Source organism: Platalea leucorodia (assembly GCF_965183815.1).
Source record: "Platalea leucorodia genome assembly, chromosome: 16".
Lineage (NCBI taxonomy): Eukaryota > Metazoa > Chordata > Aves > Pelecaniformes > Threskiornithidae > Platalea > Platalea leucorodia.
The window spans coordinates 6,915,076-6,933,403 of record NC_138838.1 but is presented as its reverse complement, the minus strand read 5'-3'; the positions used below and the strand labels follow the sequence as shown (position 1 = coordinate 6,933,403).

General features: G+C 61.6%; 2 protein-coding genes across 2 annotated transcripts; both read right to left on the bottom strand.

Moving 5' to 3' along the window:
- Positions 1-11,486: 11,486 nt before the first annotated feature.
- On the bottom strand, positions 11,487-13,452 carry LOC309597940 (uroplakin-3b-like protein 1; the record flags this gene model as incomplete). Its single annotated transcript, XM_082327947.1, has 6 exons — positions 11,487-11,592; positions 11,729-11,858; positions 12,323-12,399; positions 12,490-12,721; positions 12,824-12,970; positions 13,407-13,452. 6 exons carry the CDS (start codon positions 13,450-13,452, stop codon positions 11,487-11,489), a joined length of 738 nt encoding a protein of 245 aa, XP_082184073.1.
- Positions 13,453-13,972: 520 nt separating this feature from the next.
- On the bottom strand, positions 13,973-15,747 carry LOC309598030 (uroplakin-3b-like; the record flags this gene model as incomplete). The annotated part of the gene is made up of 6 exons (XM_082328117.1): positions 13,973-14,156; positions 14,416-14,536; positions 14,751-14,827; positions 14,929-15,148; positions 15,245-15,394; positions 15,690-15,747. The coding sequence occupies 6 exons, from the start codon at positions 15,745-15,747 to the stop codon at positions 13,973-13,975; spliced, it is 810 nt and encodes a 269-aa protein (XP_082184243.1).
- Between the last annotated feature and the right edge of the window lie 2,581 nt (positions 15,748-18,328).

The following is an 18,328-nucleotide window of genomic DNA, read 5'->3' as shown; positions in this document are numbered from 1 at the left end:
CCACCTCCTTGGTTTGTTGATCACTTTCTGTTGCAGTTGTCTTCTTCAGTAGGAGCTGAAAGCTTTTCGAAGCTTGCAAGAGTATGTAACTGACCTTTTTTTTTTGAATAATATCCACGTTTACAGCTCCTGTCACAGAAAGAATAGCCATGATTTCCTCTCCAGCAATACACTGACGTTTAAATTGAGCCTTGGGTTTCGTGTGGTATATCCGAGAGTAATGTCCCTGTGGTGGCCCTGTCGCTGCTCCCCGGACCTGGCAACACCCAGTGCGTGTGCACAGTGTGTCACTGGTATCCGATACAGCTACAGAAACAAAATCTGTTTGCCTGCAGGCCTTTTTCCTGTGTTGAGAGCTGAGTTATGGGAATGTTGTGAAATTGCAATGAAAGGGTAGGATTGGAGAGCTGTAGTCATCGTGGGGATTTTGAGAGCTGTCGTCATCCAGTCACACCAGTAAAGCTGTACTGAGACCACACAAATGTCTGTTCGGACTCTCATCACAAATGGACTCATCTGAAAACAGATAAAATAAATAAAGGAAAAATATTTTACTTTGTATTTTGTTTTGCTTTGCTTTCAGGTAGAAAACCTGGCAGGCTCCCATCATCTGAGCAATATTATTTGCTACTAGGAGAAGGATTTGTTCATGTCTATGGGTTAGTCCAGAAAAAAGCAGCTCTGAGCAGCAGAGACCCTCCTCTAGCTCTAGCACACAGTGCCCATGGCTTAAGTCCCATGGTTAGAGTCTATTATAATCCATGGGATTTTGTTTTACTGTACCTATTTATTAAAAATTGAGATCACAGCTCTCCGTCTAGGATCACCAGGGCAGGTGCATTTTTACCCAGCTATGAAATCCATGGCTGGGAATTGTGCGGCTGACGGATAGGCACAGTGGGTGACTTGTGGCCTCCCATCTCCTGAGCCCTGAATTCAAACCGTCGTGGATTATGAACGAGAATAGGTTTGTGCCCGTGCTTTGTTTTACAGCACAGGAGTCCCGGGTTTGGTTTCTCGCGGGCGTTAGCACAGTTTAGTGCTCTTGGGCAACGGAGTCGTTGGCGGGGAGCGTGGCACGGAGGGGTACGGGCTCTGCGGCTCGCGGGGGTTTGCAGTGGGAGAGGACGGGGTGCCAGCACATCGCCAGCGCTGTGCAGATGGCACTGGGAAAAGAGAAGATACACGATGGCATACTGGGACATACTTAATGTGCTATCCACCCTTTGTTTTCACAAGCTCAGCAACATACACAAACATGAAGGGAGAGAAAACGAGCACTCCAGCCTTTGTGAGGATGGGTTGGAGTGCTGCGCTAGGCAACTCACATTCCTTCTCCATCCATCTTTTTCCTTTTTCATCCCTGACGTTCGTACACGTACACTGGCGCTTGCACATCTCCTTTCAGCTGCTGGCTGGCGTTCCCTTTGCGTGCTTACCTTCCCTGTGGCACACAGTACTCTGCAGCGTCCGGGAGGTGGCAAGCTTTCAATTCGCATTGCTCTCTGCCTCCACTCCGTTCCCCAAAGGAAAGAATTTGAGGAAAGCTGGGACTAAGGAGCCCTGTTTGTCCATGGGGTGAAAGCCTACGTCTGAGTACACGCGTGTGGGACGGAGGGAGCCTTGCCCGTGACCGATCAGCGGCGGCAGTGACGGGAAGCGGCGTTCGGCGGCAGTCACAGGGAACAGGCCACCCGCTTTGTCACTGGAGACGATGCTCAGGGAGAGACTTGGGCTGCAGCCTGTCCAGCTCCCAAAACCTGGTTACTCTTCTGCCAGCTCTGCCCTGCACCACTTCACCTATTAATTTCCCTCTCTGCGGCTCCCTCGCCCTGTTTTTTAACGCTTCCCTGTGTTTTCTGTACCCTCTTGCATTTTAATTTCTCTTTCTACGTTTCTCTCTCTCCAGTGCCCTGTCCCTATTTTTTAATTCCTCCCTCTGTCCTGTACCCCATCACTTTTTAAATTTCCTTCCTATGGCTCCTTCTATCCATCTCCCTCTCCCTGTTTTTTAATATTCCCGTTTCTTGTACCTGATCAGTTTAAATTTTCTTTCTACGTTGTCCCCTATCCATCTCCCTGTCCCTATGTTTTAATTCTTGTCTATGTTTCTTGTACTCAGTTGCTTTTTAAAATTCTTTCTACCCAGCTCCCTTTCTTGATTGTTTTAATTCTTCCCTATATTTCTTGTACCCCATTGCTATTTAATTTCTATTTCAATAATTCCTTTTATCTGGCTCCCTTTCCCTAAATTTTAATTCCTCCCTTTCTTCCATATTCCCTCTCACTTTTTAAATTTTCTTTCAATGTTTCCTTCTACTCTCATCCCTGTTCCTAATTTTAATTTTTCTGTATTTCTTGCAGCCTGTTGCTTTTTAAAATTTCTGTGTCTCCCTCTATCCCATTCCCTGTCCCTATTTTTTAATTCCTCCCTCTCTGTCCTGTACCCAGTTGCTTTAAAAATTGCCTTTCTGTGTCTTCATTTATTTAGTTTCCTGTCCTTCTTTTTCAGTTTTTTCCTGTCTATGCTATACTCCATCAATTTTAACTTCTGTTTCTATGGCTACTTGTACCCAGTTCACTGTCTTTATTTTCTAATTCTCTCCTGTCTGTCCTGAACCCCATGGCTTTTTCAATTTTCATTCTATGTCTACTTTTATCAAGATCCCTATCCATTTTTTTTTAATTTATTCCTGTGTGTTGTGTACCCTGGCGCTTTTTAAGTTATATTTCCATGTGTGTTTTAAATAAAAAAAAAGCAAATTTTCTTTCTCCATCTCCTTTAATTCGCTGTCCCTATTTTTTTATTTTTTCCCTTTATTTCCCTAATCCCCCTCACTTTTAAAATGTTCTTTCTATGCTTACTTTTATTCCCTTTCCTGTTTTTTTAGTTATTTCTTGTCTTTCCTTACTGCCCTCGCTTTTTAAATTTTCTTTCTCCATCTCTTTGTTTCCTGTCCCAATTTCATCATTTTCCTTTATTTTGCTAATGCCTATCGCTTTTTTAATGTCGTTTCTCTGCCTACTTCTATTCCTTTCACTGTCTTTTTTTAATTATTATTTCTTGCGTTTCTTAGTGCTGCTGTTTTTTAGATATCGTCTTTCTTTGCTTTCCTTTGTCTTTCTCTCTGCTGTCGAGGTGTCTTCGTTGGGTTCCTCTCTCACTGAGCCCGCTGTAGTTTGCCGAGTGCCGGCAGCGTCGGCCCCCTGCTCCTGGGTGCAGCCTTGCCCTTTTTCCAGTCACCGGGAACTTCGTTAATAGGAACACCTGAAAACAGTCCCCGCTCCTGGCATGTCCTGATCTCTTAGTGGCACGTCCTGATCTCTCTTGGCTCCGTTTTCGGTCTCCCTTGGTTTCTTTTTCAGAAGTTCATGCAGCCCCTTTTTGCCTTTTCCAAGAGTTCCTGCAGTTCCATACTTCTTCCCAAACCTTCAGCTCCCCGCTTATCTCTCCAGGGAGAAGGCTGCCCTCGTGCTCTGCTCATGAGATGAGGGAGCGTGAGGATTCCTCTTCGCCCTGGAAAAAGAAAAGAAGTTCTCACGTTGGGGCTATCTGCAGAAAAAGCAACCAACCAGTCATGCACAGGAGGGTGAGGAAGAATGAGGAACATGGATAACATCTATGCAAGCAGTGAATTATCACCATTTTCTGTAGGACACAAATACTAAAATTAACCTGAGTAAGACCTATGGTGTTTATGTGGCAGTCATGCTGCAGAATCTTCTAGTAAGGGCACTCTTTTGGGTGGATTTTGTTAGATGCCTATGCATGGACAATGTGTGCAAACATACATCTTACTTACAAAGCAGTTTATCTGCTGCTAATCCCTACGCATTTCCCATCTTTTGGCAGAATCAGGAAGACTTGGCTTTCTGCCCCTGGAATATTCGGAGTTCCCTCCAAAGAGGATGTTTGGGATTCCCTTAAAAGCTATACCGAAGAGGGGGCTTGCATGAAATCTTCTATTCAGTCCTCCAAACCCACCTCGGTTGGCATCGTGAATTCATGCTCCCAGGAATGAATCCCCACCTGGAGGGGCAGGGAATCCCTAAGCTTCGTCTGTGAGAACCCCAAAGCCTTCACTGGGAAACTGAATTTCTCCAAAGATGGGAAGTTTCTCAACCCTGAGGGTTTGGGATATTGCTGCTACAGCCAGCCTGTGGGGAGCGACTTCGGCTGGAGGCGTAACCTGCTTCCCTGTCGACAGGAGGAAGTTATTCATCCAAGCCTAAGCACCGGGAGGCAGCAGGGCGCCTTGTGGGCTTCGGAAAAGCCCTGGAAAAGCCCCAGGGAGCTCTGGAAGGCAGCAAGGCCCCTTTGGGGGGACACAGGGGGGCTGCTGCTGCCAGCAAAGGGTGCTGCAGAGAGGGCACCACAGTATATCATAATATACAGTATATTTTAATGTACCTTAATGGACCTAATGCTCTCCAAGATGGGACTTGTCTGACGTTCAGCCCTGCATGTTGTGATGCGGAGGCCCGGACAGTTTACGCTGCGTCTCTCGGGACTTTGTCGTACCTCCCGTTGCCTGTGGAGAGACTAAAACAGAACAGACCTCAGCAAAACCCAAATCCAACGGCAAAACCCATCTGAGAAGGACTGATGAGCCCACCTCCCTTTCCCAACCGTCCCCCTGGTCCCAAAACTTTAGAAACTCCTTCTCTTCTCAACCCCCCGGGTTTCTCATGGTCGTGGGCGACCAAAGCCTTCAGCCCTGGCCAAGCCCCCCACAGGGGGGGGACCTCGCGGGTGCCCCTCGTAGGCACGCCCCAGGGCTATGGGGTGCTGGGAGGCAGTTGTGGTGGTACAAAGGCACCCCCAGAAGCCAGCGGCTGTGGTGGGTGGATTTGGCCATGGCTGCAGGCATGTGGTGACCCCGGCTTCGCTCCCAGCCTGGGGAAACACATCCCTGGCTGTGTCCAGCCACTGCATCCCGCTGGCAGCTGAAGGTGGCTTTCCTCTTCCAAATAGGAAGGCGAAGAACAAACAAAATCCACCCTTTCCCCGAAACGGCTCTAGGCACCCGCAGCCCCACTGCACGCACTGGGAGCGGGGCCGCGGCAGCCTGCTCCAGCCCTGGGGCGCAACCAGAGCCCCAACACCTCCGTAGGGATGGGGACAACCCTGGGGACACCGCCAGCGAGGCAGAGGATGCGAAGGGCAGGCTGCGTGTGCCACGGTGGCCACGGGCTGTTGGCAGCCACCACAATGCTCTGACCCGGCTTCCTCCCTTGGGATGACCCAAGCCATCGCTCCCATGTGCCGCTGCCAAAAAAAAAAATCACCATTTTACAGCTTATTGCCCCAGTTCATCAGAAATGAGGCGACTCAGATGCAGGCAGGGGTGGGGGCTCTGGCCAGCAGCAGAGGAGCCAGCAGGACCCAGGTGCTGGCCAAGAGGGTGGAAAGGTTGTGGATCCCGTCCCACAGGCAGCTGGCGCAGAGCAGCCCGCTCTGAGCATGGTTACTCATTAACGCCGGTCCTGGCGGTGTTCGTTAGCCAGCCACAAGTGTCCCGGAGAAGGGGGGAGCACATGGGTGGGGGTTTGGGGACCCCAAGCACAGGGCGACTTCCCCATCCCCAAACCAGGGAGGTTGAGAGCCAGCTGCTGGGGGGATTAAAAGGGTTTGGGGTGCTCCCTGCCCTGCAGAACACGGCTGCGGGGGGTTTCTCTGGGCTGTGCATCCCAGGCACCGCGCCGACATCCCCATCCCGAGGCACCCCAACCATTTCGGGCCATGCGTGGTGCTGGCAGTGCAGGCAGGTTGCCAAGAGCAGCTTTCTGCCTGCCTGCCCCCATCGCCAGCCGCCCTCCGGAGAGGGTTTTAATGAGCGCGGTGGCTGAAGCGCCATTAAGCAGAGCCTGTTGCTGACATTCCCTGCGTTATGCAAACCATCAGGCGGGCAGGGAGCACGCAGGCAGAAAGGGAACATCTGCCCACCTGAGCCGTGCCCAGCAACACCGGGCAAGCTTCAGATGGGAGCTGCCTCGATGCCAGCAGCAGGAAAACCTTGTCCCCAACATGGGGACGTTTTGAGTACGTGGGCTGCTCCACGTCCCCTGGGACGCAGGGTGCCACGAAGCCGCCCTTGCAGCACTGGGGCATTGTGTGCTCTGGGGATTAAAACACAGGGTGGCCAAAAGCCGTCCTCCGCAGGCTGCAGGAGCGGCTGCAGAGGTGCCCAGGCTGCTGGGGAGCCTGCGATCTGCATCGGTGGGGGATAAATCCCCACTGCAAAGGCAGGCGGGGAACCCAGCACCGCACCAGATGACACGGTCTGCACGGCATTGCCGTCCCTGGCACTACCCAGTGCCTGGGAGATGTCAGGGGAAGGGATTTATAAGGCTTGCAGGCTCCCAGCGGGCACTGGGCGTCCTGCTGACGCCCACGCAGAGCATGGCTTGCTCCGGCCACCCACCCCGGCCCCTCCATGCCGGCACGGGCGGCCGCAGGCAGGCGAGGCTGGGGGTTCGGTGCAGGGAAAGGAGCTAGGAAAGGGGAAGGTTGGGCTTTAAAAGGGGAAATGAAGACTGAAGCTTTAAAGATTGATAGCACAGTACAAATTAGGGGGCAGGAGGAAATAAATATGCGTGCTCCCCACAGCCACCCGTCCTGGCGGGCAGCACTGGGGGCTGAGGCATTGAGTTTTGCAATTAAAAATTCACTGGTGGAGACAGCGGCACCGCTTTGCCCAGTCCTGGGGGGGAGGCAATAAAATAAAATAAAGCAGATCATTTTCCTTGCTTTCCTGCAATGAAGATGCAGAGGAGGATTTTGCAGCGCTCAGCTGGGAGGGGGCTCACGCTCCCACTGCGTCCCAGGGCCGAGCCAGCGCTGCTGGGGCTCTTCCCGCCTGCCCGGATTCTGGCCCCGGCGTCAGGCAGTGACGTGCCGGAGGGTGAAAACAGGAGCGGGTTTCCTGACTCTTTATGGGCAGTTTCATGGTCTCGTGGCTGCACGGTGCCAAGCCCCGTGCTGGGCGAGCGCTTGCTTGGAAGGCAAAACCAAACAGCGGCTCTTCTGCACCAGGAGGAGGTGGGAGACCCACGGGCACAGCGGTGGCCTGAGCTAAACCCCAGGGAAATCACACTGCTGCTGCCGGGGGAGAGGAGGGGGCTGCCGGTGGCACGGCTGCTTGGAGCAGGGTGGCACCAGGAGGGATGACAAAGCACAGCAACATCAGCCAAATCCTGCTCCTGTGACTCCCTGTGCTGAATCCTGCAGGGACTGGGGGGCCCCAGGGGGGTTTGGGGGTGCCCCATCACCCATGGGTGCTTGCAAGCGGGGTCTGACGTGCAAACCCACCCGGGGCTGGCACTGACACCCCGCAGAAGGATTTCCCCAGGGGAAAGCGGCAGCGATCCCAAAGGCTGTGCCAGGGCAGAGCAGAGGAACCGGATCTCATAGGCCCCCGTTCCCAGGGGAGGGGGACGGCAGCCAGACGCGGCCAAGGTCAGGCGGCGGCAGGTGAGTGTCCCAGATCCGGCGTGCGGATTTCCCTCCCCGCCGGGACAGCCGCCCTCCCTGCCCAAAGCCGTGTCCCAAAGCCACCGGTCCGGAAAGCTCCACTCAAGGTGTTATTGTACAGCAGCTTTCTGCAACACGCTCTCCTAAAACCCAGAGCCTCCTAAAAACCAGAGCCTCCTCATGCTGGTCCGAGCTCCCGGCAGGGAGTTATGCCAAGGGATTTAAAAATCAGGCCCTGACACATGGGATTTAAAAAAAAAAAAAAGTCATGTTTCTTTCTGTGTTTATCCTCTTTTTCCATGACGGCTGCAGGGATTTTGCTGGTTTTCCAGCAGCCCTGACCCTGCCCAGCTGCCGAGCGCTCCTCAACAGCCTCCCGCTGCCTCCGCGGCTGGGGGCCACCCCGATGCCGTCCCCCTGTCCCACCCCACACTGTCCCCACATCCCACCCCACAAGGACCAGAGCGATGAGGATAACGCCGGGACACGTGGGCAGCCCTTGGGGGGCTGCCAAGGAGGGAAAGCCTGACCCAAGGGGCCACTTCAGAGCCCCCTGGCCCGCAGCCGGGCGGGCTTGAGCCAGGGCTGGGAGCGGAGCGGTGACAGGGGCCAGAGCACCGGGGCTGCCCCTGCTCCTTTTGGGGGGGACGGCTGTGCCAGGGGTCCCGCTGCATGCCTGGGGGTCCCTGCAAAGGACCCAGCTCCAGGGCCAGCTGCAGGTGGGGGCAGCCTAGCCCCACGGCAGCACAGGGGGAGCCCCACAAAGTGGGGGCACTGCTGGGGGCACCCCACAACACTGGGTGCTCCTGGGAGGCAACCTCAAAGGCATCCCAGGGGGTGTCCCCAAGCAGGGGGGACTCCTGAGGGAGCCCCCAAAGCACAGAGAGCTACTGGGGCACCCAAAGCCACCCTGGGGGGAACCCCCAAAGCAAGGGGGATCCCAAAGCCACCCTAGGGAGAACACCCAAAGCAGAGACACTGCTGGGGAGACACCCCAAAGCCATCCTGGGGGGAACCCCCAATGCAAGGGGACCCCAAAGCCACCCTGGGGGGAACCTCCAAAGCACAGGCACTGCCTGGGGGGACCCCAAGCCATTCTGGGTGAGCCTTCAAAGCAGGGGGGACACCCCAAAGCCACTCCGGGGGTGTCCCCAAAGCACAGGGACCTGCTGGGGGACACCCCACGGCACTCCTGGGGAAGGGGGGCTCCCTCCCGGGGATGTCTCCCCCAAGCCCTCCCGGCCCCCCGGGGGCACTCACATGTCCTTGGCGGGCAGGTTCCTGCCCTCCACGATGCGGATGGAGAGCACGCTCCGCCGGGCCATGGCGGGCGGGCGGCGGAGCCGAGCGGAGCGGAGCGGAGCGGAGCGGAGCGGAGCCGAGCGGAGCGGAGCCGAGCGGAGCGGAGCGGAGCCGAGCGGAGCGGAGCCGAGCGGAGCGGAGCGGAGCGGAGCGGAGCCGAGCGGAGCGGAGCCGAGCGGAGCGGAGCCGAGCGGAGCGGAGCGGAGCCTCGAACCCGCGGCGCCCAGCCCCGCTCCCATGTGCGGGCCGGCGCCGCCGGCCGCCGATGAGCGCGCGGGGCGGGACAAGGGGCGGGGCCTGGAGCCTTTCCCGGGCGGCGATTGGGTGATTGTATGGGCTGTCGGCCAGGGGGTGGTGCCAGGGCGGGTGTGGGCGGGGCCGATGCGGTGTGGGCGGAGCCGATGCGGTGTGGGCGGGGCGAGGCGCCGCCGGGGCGGGCGAGGAGGGACCGGACCCGCGTCGGGTCCCGCTGCCCCCGCTCCCCCGCGAACCCGGGGCCGCAGCCCCGGCCCGGCACCGGCCGCTGCCCCGCGCCCCAAAACCGCACCCTTTGCTTGGGTTTTCACCTTGTTTTGTTCTTTAAGCACTGCCCGCCCCGGCTGCAGCGCCCCCGGAGGGAGGGGTGCCATTTCTGGGGGGCCTGGTGCCATAAATGCAGGAGGGGGGGGCGGGGGACCCCTCCTGCGGGACCTGCCGCGGCTGGAGGGCTCGCCCGCACCCCGAGCTGGGGCTCAGGGCCGTGCCGGCAGGCACCGCTGATCCTCGGCATTTTCGCCCGGCTGCTGCGGGGACACGGCAGGGATGCTGCGGGGACAGTGCGGGGACACGGCGGGGACACGGCAGGGACAGTGCGGGGACACGGCGGGGATGCTGCGGGGACAGTGCGGGGACACGGCGGGGACACGGCAGGGATGCTGCGGGGACAGTGCGGGGACACGGCGGGGACACGGCAGGGACACTGTGGGGCCACCGCGGGGACACGCTGCCCCGTCCTGCAGCTCTGCCCCTCTGCCTCCCCCGCAGAGGGGGAGGGGGCCGAGGCGCAGTCCCCTGCCACCGCCGCTCCCGCCTCCCCATGTGCCGGCTCCAGCCTCGCACATGGTCGGGGCCGCACGTCCCCCCTCCGGCAGCGCCCGTGTGACGGGGGACAGCCCCCCCCGCCGCTCGAAGCCGGTGACATGGGTGTCTCATGTCGGGGGCCGGGGTAGGACGGAGGGGACCCGCGTTTGCCGGATGAAACCGTCCCTTGGCTGCGCCCAGGCTGGTCTCCGCAGGGGTTAATCGCCGGATTTGCTTGGTTTTCCTTGGCTGGGCTCCATGGAGGCCGGCTCCTGGCAGCGGCAGCGCAGGCGGGGGGCAGGTTGCTAACACCCCCCCGGCAGCGTAAGGACACCCCGGTAAGGGCGCGGTGACCGTGGGTCAGGTATAAATGCGATGCCGCCCTTCGCACAGAGCCTACAGAAAAATATGGGGGTTTAGTATAGGTATGTGCGTATACATAGGTGGGATATTAGGACAAATTTCTTCACGGGAAGGGCAGTCAGGCCCTGGCCCAGGCTGCCCAGGGCAGTGGTGGAGTCCCCATCCCTGGAGGGATTTAAAAGCCGGGTGGATGCGGTGCTTAGGGACATGGTTTAGTGCTGGGCTTGGCGGTGCTGGGTTAACGTTGGACTTGGTGGTCTTAGAGGTCTTTTCCAAGCTAAACGATTCTGTGATGTGTATGTATATGATGTATATATTTATATGCATACCTGCCCTGACTCCACTCGATGGGGGGCACAGCCACCCTGCAGTGCTCTCTGGCCTTCTTGTCCTCAGCACCAGGGGGGTCTCATCCTGCCCAGGCTGCAGGATCAGGCCCCACACTCCCCCCGAGCAGGATCAGGGACCCACACCCTGGTGCAGGATCAGGAATGCTGGATCAGGCCCCCCACAGCCCACTCCTCCCCAGTGCAGGATCAGGCCCCCGCATCCCCCAGAGCAGGATTAGGCCCCCATGCCCCTGGTGCAGGATCAGGCCCCAGGCTGCCGGTCTCCTCTTGCCATCTCTTGGCCAGCGGGGGAACATCAGCAGCACCCGGGCAGGATTGGGCCAGCTCTGCCTGGGGGAGACCCTCCTCCGGGTTTGGGGCTTGGGGAAGGGAACAGGGAGAAACCCTCCCCATAGCCCCCCCACCTCTGGGGGCATCTCTGTGCCCCTCACCCTAGCGCCAGGGCTGCTGGGGGGGGCCTCATTCCCCATCCAAACCGGGCACATGCGGCACCACATGGCCCAAGCTGGGTGTGAAAATGCTTCTCCCACCCCAGAGCATCCCCGGCCGCACCCTGCCCCGGGTGGCAGCCGTCCCCTCCCAGGGCCAGGGGCTCAGAGCCCCACACAGGGGCACGGGGATGCGGAGCGGGGCTGCGGGGGCTTTTCCCGGGGGCTGTGCGAGGCGGCGAGGTTTTGGCAGGTGCCGTTCCCAGAGGGGTCATAAGCAGGAGACGGATGCTGGGCGCAAAGCGTGCAGAAAGGCTTTTAATCTCCTGCTCCATCGCGGCTCCTCGGGGCCCCGGTCCACAGGGCAGCTCTGGCTGTGCCCCCGTGGCGGTGGGCATCGTGCCACCGGCACCCCAACCGCGAGGGCACCCGAGGGTGCGTGGGATGGCGGCAGCTGGCAGGGAGGCGGTGTGGTGCCGGGAGGGTGGTGGCGAGGGCTGCGGTGGGGGCTCAGAGCCGGGCGGCCGGCTGGTCATAGACGTGGTGGGTGTTGTACCGCCGCACCGTCACCGCCTCCGGCTTGCTGAAGGTGCTGCTGCCGCCATAGGTGTCCGAGCTGGGGAGGAAAGGGCAGGGTGAGGGACAAGAGTGGAGGCCACAGGGTGCCGGTGTCACCGTCTGACGCTGGCCCCACGTGCCCAGCACCCATCACAGCTCTGGGCAGTGCGGTGGGACGCAGGCGTGGCACTCACCCCCAGAAGCCCAGCATGGCCACCAGGCCGGCCAGCAGGATGGCGAAGAGGATGGAGAGGATGGAGGTGAGGGCGATCATGCCGGCGCTGCGCCCGCTGCCCATCGCGGGGATGCTGCTGAGCGGCTGGGCTGGGGAGAGAGCGGGAGGGGAGGGAGCGGCACGTGCACCCCGGGGCAGCGCAGAGGGGCCGGCCGGGGCACGGTGCGTTCGTGGGCAATCGCAGTGTGCAATTGCACTGTGCAAACACAATATGCAATCCCAGTGTGCAAAGGGATTGTGCGAATGCAACGTGCAATTGCAGCGTGCAAATGCACCATGTGAACACAGTATGCAACGGTAGTGTGCAAACGCCACGTGCAATTGCACCATGCAAATGCACCGTGCAAACACAATGCACCACCACACGATGCCACCACACCCCAGCAGGACCCGCAGCAGCACCCTGCCTCAGTTTCCCCGGCTGCTCACAGGAATGCTGCACCCCAAGCTGCTGATGCTCAGCGTGCAGCCCCCCGGGACCACCCTGCACCCCCCACACCCCGCAGCTGCAGGATGGGTGCGAGGGGCAGGACGAGCACCCCAGCAGCGGTACCTGTCCTCAGGGTGATGGGCTCCGACCAGGCTGTGTCGGCCACGGGCTTGGAGCCGTCCAGGGCGAGGAACTTCACCCTGGGGCGGGAGGGGAGGTTGGCCACGCTCCCCCGAACCGGGGGGCTGCTGGCAGGTCCCGGGGGGCCACATCCCCGTGAGCAGGCTCACCGGTATGGCCCGGGGCCGGGCAGGGGGCCGTTGCAGGTGGGTCTCGTCTTATCCTTGATGCAGCTGGTCTCACTGCCAACGCGCAGCACGGTGATCTCCCCAGGGGGTTTGGGGCAGGGGTAGTTGAGGATGGTGGTGTTGAGGGTCATGTAGGCATGGGCGCTGCCCGGGAAGTTCTGGAAGGCCTGCTCGGGGGTCCCTGGTCCCATGCTGTTGTTGAAGTTCTGTACGGCTGTGGAGATGGGGGTGAGGAGGGACCCCGAGGGGCACGGGGAGACCCGCGCTCACCCCTGCCCGGGGCTGCTCCCCCGGGGCCTCGCCGCAGCCCACCTACCCTCAGGGATGGCCACCACCAGCCAGATGACGGCGTCGTCTTGCAGCTCCATGAAGACGCAGCGGGGCTGCTCCAGCACGAAGGTGGAGGTGGTCGTCAGGCCCCCCAGGGGGGTGCTGGCCAGGGTCGGCACGTACGTGAGATTCGCTGCGGTGAGAAGCCCAAGGGGATGCGGCGGAGGGTGCGGACGCCCCGCTGCAGCCCCTGACCGGTGGCTCCGACCGGCTGCAGCGGTGCCGGGGGCTCAGCGTGGGGACATGGACAGGAGGGAGCTGACCCCTGTGGTCCCAGCTGCGGGGCCCCTGCTCCCCTCGCGCCCGCCCTTTCGGGCTCAGACACGTTTCATGAAAAGAGGTAGCAAAGACGCTCTCGTGCCACCGCCCGGGAGGGACACCCCTGCGAGACCCCAGAGGACCCCACACTGTGCCAGCAGACCCAGGAAGGTGACGCCAGGGACACCAGGGGTGGCACCCAGAACAGGGGAGCATCAGCTGCCCCACACTTCCAGGCTGGGGGGGGGTCCCAGTGCCCCTGCAGGGACAGCGGGGACCCCAGCCCAGCCCAATGGCGTTGGTGGACTCACCCAGGCCGTGGGCCGCTGCCAGGAGCAGGAGGAGCAGTGGGAGCATCGTGCGGGCGCCTGGGTGCCGAGGGCGGGAGTGCAGCCGAGCTCCGCGTCCCCGCGGGACCCAACTGCGGCTGCCAACTGCCCACATTCCTGCGCTGGCCGTGGCCCCGCGGCAAACAGGTCGGGCTCGTTTCCTCAGGGAACATTTGCTATGCCCAAGCGCCCACCAGTGAGGTGTGCTGAGAACTGCCACGCTTGTGGCACGGGTGGGCAACAGCCTTCACCCGGGCAATGGGGCAGAGAGTGCCAGCCCAGGGCGATGCCCACCTCGGGGCTCCCCGCAGACCCCACTGGTGTCAGCATGTGCCCCCCTCGACACCAAATGCCACCAAGCTGAGGCCCCGGGTGGTTTTTGGGGGTCCCGGTGCCCCCATTTTCCACAGCTCCAGCCCTGCGTGGCCGATGGCGGGGGCCTGGTGAACAGAGCACCAAGCTGGTCCATGAGCAGGGTGGCAGGCGGAGGGAAGGCATCGTCCCGCGGCCGGGCAAGGAGGAGGCAGTGAAAGATGTAAGGAGAGAGTTTACTTGGCAGGACACGGAGCAGGAGGCCGGGGGGCAAAGCAGCCCAGCCCCGGGGGGCTGCACCTGCAGCCGGGGGGCAGGGGCTGGGGCAGGGCCGGGGGGATGTGGTGGGTCCTGTAGGACCGGTGGGCGAAGGCGCCGGTCCCCGAATCCCGGTGGCACAGGGACCTGCACATCTCGGCGCTGCAGGGAGAGACAAGCAGAGGCATCAAGAGGGGTCCGCAGGGCTCTGCTGGCCCCCCTCGTGCCGACCACCGCCAAGGGGCCCTTTCTCCTTGCCAAACTGCAGCAAACCCCCAATTTAAGAAAAAAAAAGGCTTTTTAAGTCTTAAAAACCTCTCCTTTGCTCCATCTCTTTGCCGATGGGGCCGAGGAGGGGGTGTTCTCCCGGGGGCCCCTGTGGACGCGTCCCTCCGAGCATGTCCCCGCGCAGCCCCCGTACCCCACGGCACCGAGCACCGCTGCGGCCAGCACGGCCCCCAGGCTGGCGAGGATGGAGGCGATGACGACCACGTCGCTGCCGCGGCGCACGGGCGCGGGGTCGATGGTGCTCGGGCTGCCGGCTGGAAGGAGGCGGGATGAGGAATATGGGGGGACGCGGGGGGCTCAGGGATGGTGCGATGGAAAGGGAGGGATAGGGTGGCCAGGGGAGATCGGGGACCGCTTCTCCCCTCTGGGTTTTGGGGTGATGGCATAGGGCCGATGCTGTGCCACATGCTGGCACCCCAACCGGGCAGGTATGGGGGACCCGCGGGGGGACAGCAGTGCCACTGGTACCTCTCCGCAGGAGGATGGGGTCAGACCACCTTGTCTCCGCTTTGGGGCCGTGGCAGCCCATCACCAGGAACTTCACCCTGCGGGATGGGTACGGCGCTGACAGCACGGGGGGACGCGCACACCCTCCGTGGGGAATTACCCCAGCCAGGAGCTGGGGGGTCCATCCCGCCAGCCTCACCTGTAGGGCCCTGGGGAGGGCAGGGGCCCATTGCAGGGGTCCCGGCCACCCTGGCCCCCGCATGCCGTGTCACCCCCGACCCGCAGGATGGCCGGGCTCGGGGCCGAGCAGGCGTATGCGGCCGCCGCCATCTCCAGTGTCATGTAGGAGTGGGTGGTGGGCAGCCTCTCGTACAGGGGCACGTCGGCCCGGGACGGGGGGTTTCTGAAGGCGGCCGAGGCTGCGCGGCACAGACGAGGGGTGAGCGGCTGCAGCGAGGGTCCCCCGTGTCCCCCCGCCATGGCGGGGAGCATGTGCCAGAGCAGTGGGCACTCACCGTTGGCAAAAGCCACCGCCAGCCAGACGGTGTCGGAGGCGTTGGTGTGCTGGTCGAAGATGCAGCAGGGCCTCTCCAGCGCGAAGGTGGTGGCGGTGAGCTTCCCCGGCAGCGCCGCGGGGGGCACGCGGGGCACGTAGGGCAGCAGGGCTGGGGGGGCAGGCGGTGAGCGGGGGGACCCTGTGCTCCGCACCGCTCGGCAAGCGCCTCACCCCAGCCTGCATCCACGCTGGCGTCCACAAACACCGGTGCTGGCACAGCGGGGCTCAAGGGATGTTGGCAGTGCCAGCACCAGGGGGATGGCACCAGTGTGGGGACGCCCCAGTCATGCCCGGCCCCATAACTCCCTCCCCGGCACAAACACCTTGCAAAGACCCACGGGGAAAACACCTCGCAGCCCCTGCGAGCCCCCGTCCCCCTCTGCCCCGTCCCCCTGGGGAGTCACCCAGGCCCGTGGCTGCGCCCGTCCCAGCCAGCGCCAGCAGCACCCACGGCAGCTCCATGGCGTCGTCCCGGTGGGGCTGGACGTGCTGCCCTGCTCCGCTCACCCCGTCCCACTGCCGAGGGGACAAACCGCCCTGTGAGCCCCTGCAGCGGGGACCGCCTGTCCCGAGGTGCTGGACCCTCCCAGCCCCGCATTCCTGCACCGGCTCTGCCGGCCCGGCAGGACCCCGCGGGCAAAGCGGCCGGCTGCACCTCCCGGGTCACCGCTGGTCCCAAACCCCCCGGGGAGCCACCCTGCTGGACCCCGGCGCCGAGGTGCTGGAGCGGGCTGCGAGGATGCGGGGCACAAGCCTGTGATGTGAAAGGGGAAACTGAGGCACAGAGGAGGCACCGGAGGCACGTTCAAGGACCAGTCGGCAGGAGTCGGAGGTTTTGTCGGGGCTATGGGGACAGCCAGGCAAGTGGTCCTGCACCCCCATTTGCCCCACCAGGACCTGACTCCCTGCGGGTGCCCCATGCCCACCCGGTGCCCAGAGGCAGGGCAAGGAGCGGGCCCGGGTCCAGCTGGCTGTGGGTGCAGCCAGCCGTGCCCGAGGGCGGGGAAGCACTCCAGAGCCATCACACCCAAAGCTCACCCACAACCCCAAGTGTTCAAGGCAAAGGGTCCCACCCAGCGCCGGGGGCGTGGAGGCACCCAGGGTCCAGGGCCACCCCATGCTGGCATTTCCCCATCCATCCTTCCCCCTCGCTGGCAGCGGGGCCGGGCCATGGCCCCCCTCCCTGGGGAAGGGCCCCCGAGCCCTTGGGACGGGGCCAGGGACAGCGACCCTGGGACGGGAGCTGTGCGACAGCTCAGGGGCCCCCGCCGCCCCCCAGCTCAGAGGGGTTTGGTTTGAGGGCTCCTTCTCCGGTGTTTGCCAAGGGCAGCGGCTGCCCGCTCCCGCGTGGGAGGGAATTTCCCCCCCTTCCCGAAGGGGCCGGGACCGCGCCTTCAGATTAAGTGGAAATGGGGCATTCAAAGATTACAGAGCCCAGCTGCGGAGGGGAAAACAGGCGCAGCTGCAGCCTCCATCCCTCCCCCCTCTGCCAGTCCCTGCCTTATTGCCCTCTCCTCCCCAGCAGGACCTGCCCCGGTCCCCGCCAGCAGCAGATGCCCACGGGGACGTGCCAGCCCCCTCGGCCACCCCAGAGCCCTCCTTCGCGCTCCCCGGCGGGCGAGGGAGGCCGGCTGACGCAGGGGGACACTGAGTCACAGTTTCAGCTGCTGGCACCCGCTACTGGGCCGCAGGGCCAGCATGCCTGCGGGGTCAAGGCTTGGCTAATAATAACCTCCCTGCTGCAAACGAGCCGGCACCGCAGGGGAGAGGGAGAAACCCCCACCCTGGGTCTCCAGCCAGGGCCAGGGGCACCCAAGTCTTTCGGTCGGACCTGTCCGGTAGCATTATAAGCACTTATTTTGGGATCTGTCCCCTCCCGGTTCCAACCGGCACCACGGCATCGCGGTCATGCTTTTGCCCCACGCCAGCCTTGGAGCCTTCCCCCTCCGCGGGCTGCGACCCCTGCCCCAGGGCAGAGAGGGGGCCGGCTTCGCAGCACCTCCCTGCGCAGCGGTGCCCGAGCACCCGGCTCTGCTGCTTTCCACCCCTTTGCTGCTTGCATCCCCCCGCCGCGGGGCTAAGCCGTCTCAGGGCTCAGCACCGACGTGGCAAGGATTTTAGGAGATGCCTCATGTCCCCGTGGCGGAGGATGTGACAGCCAGGGACGAGCCACCGAGCCTGGCCAGCTCACGCTGCGGTGCCCGGGCCCTGGACCAGCCCAGACGCGGGGAGGCTCCAACTGATTCACGCACAGGAGCATCTGCTGAAGATGCCTCGGGCCAGCTCAGCAGGAAATTCTGGCTTTGTACAGGGTTGGGTGAACCCCGCTCAATTTTCTCTTCAATTCACCGTTTTGATTGCTGGGACAACATGATCTGGGGATAGAAAGCTGAGGTTTAAACTCGAAATCTCTCCCTTTCGCAACCAGGGCGGGAGAGGAGCAGACACAGCCCGTTTCTGTAGAGCTCAGCGACACGCAGACACGTACCTGCTGCTCCCGAGGACCTCCCAATTTTGCAACATCCCCAGACTTGGCTGGGCGTTTGAGGGCTTTCTGCCTAGAACCTGCAGCAGAGGGTAACCAGGAGGCTGCAAGCACAAGATGGACACTGGGGAAAGCTCCAGCCCTTGACGGCTCTGAAAAACCTTTCATTTTTATATTGGCGTGACGGAAAGAACATCGCCGCTCTGCCGGTCCAGGACATGCTGTCCCAGGAGGACGCCGAGCCAGCAGCTACCACAAAGCACGGCCACGTCCCGGAGCTCCTGGGAAGGAGGTGAAATGGCAGCTGGCACCAGGGCCTCTGATGTGCCAAAGGGGTTTAATGTGGGCAGAGCTCCTGGGACTTGCAGCTGGGGCCGGTGGCCAGAACAGCCAGAAACAGCTCTCAGAAAGGCTTCAGCTACCAGGTGACAAGAAGCCCGGGGACAACATACAGCAAGGCCACCAGGAGTGGGGCAATACCCTCTTCGCAGGGTGCTAGCACTCGTAACAGGCAGAGTTCAGGGTGCAGGAACGTGCTCCTGCCCAGAGAGCATCTCT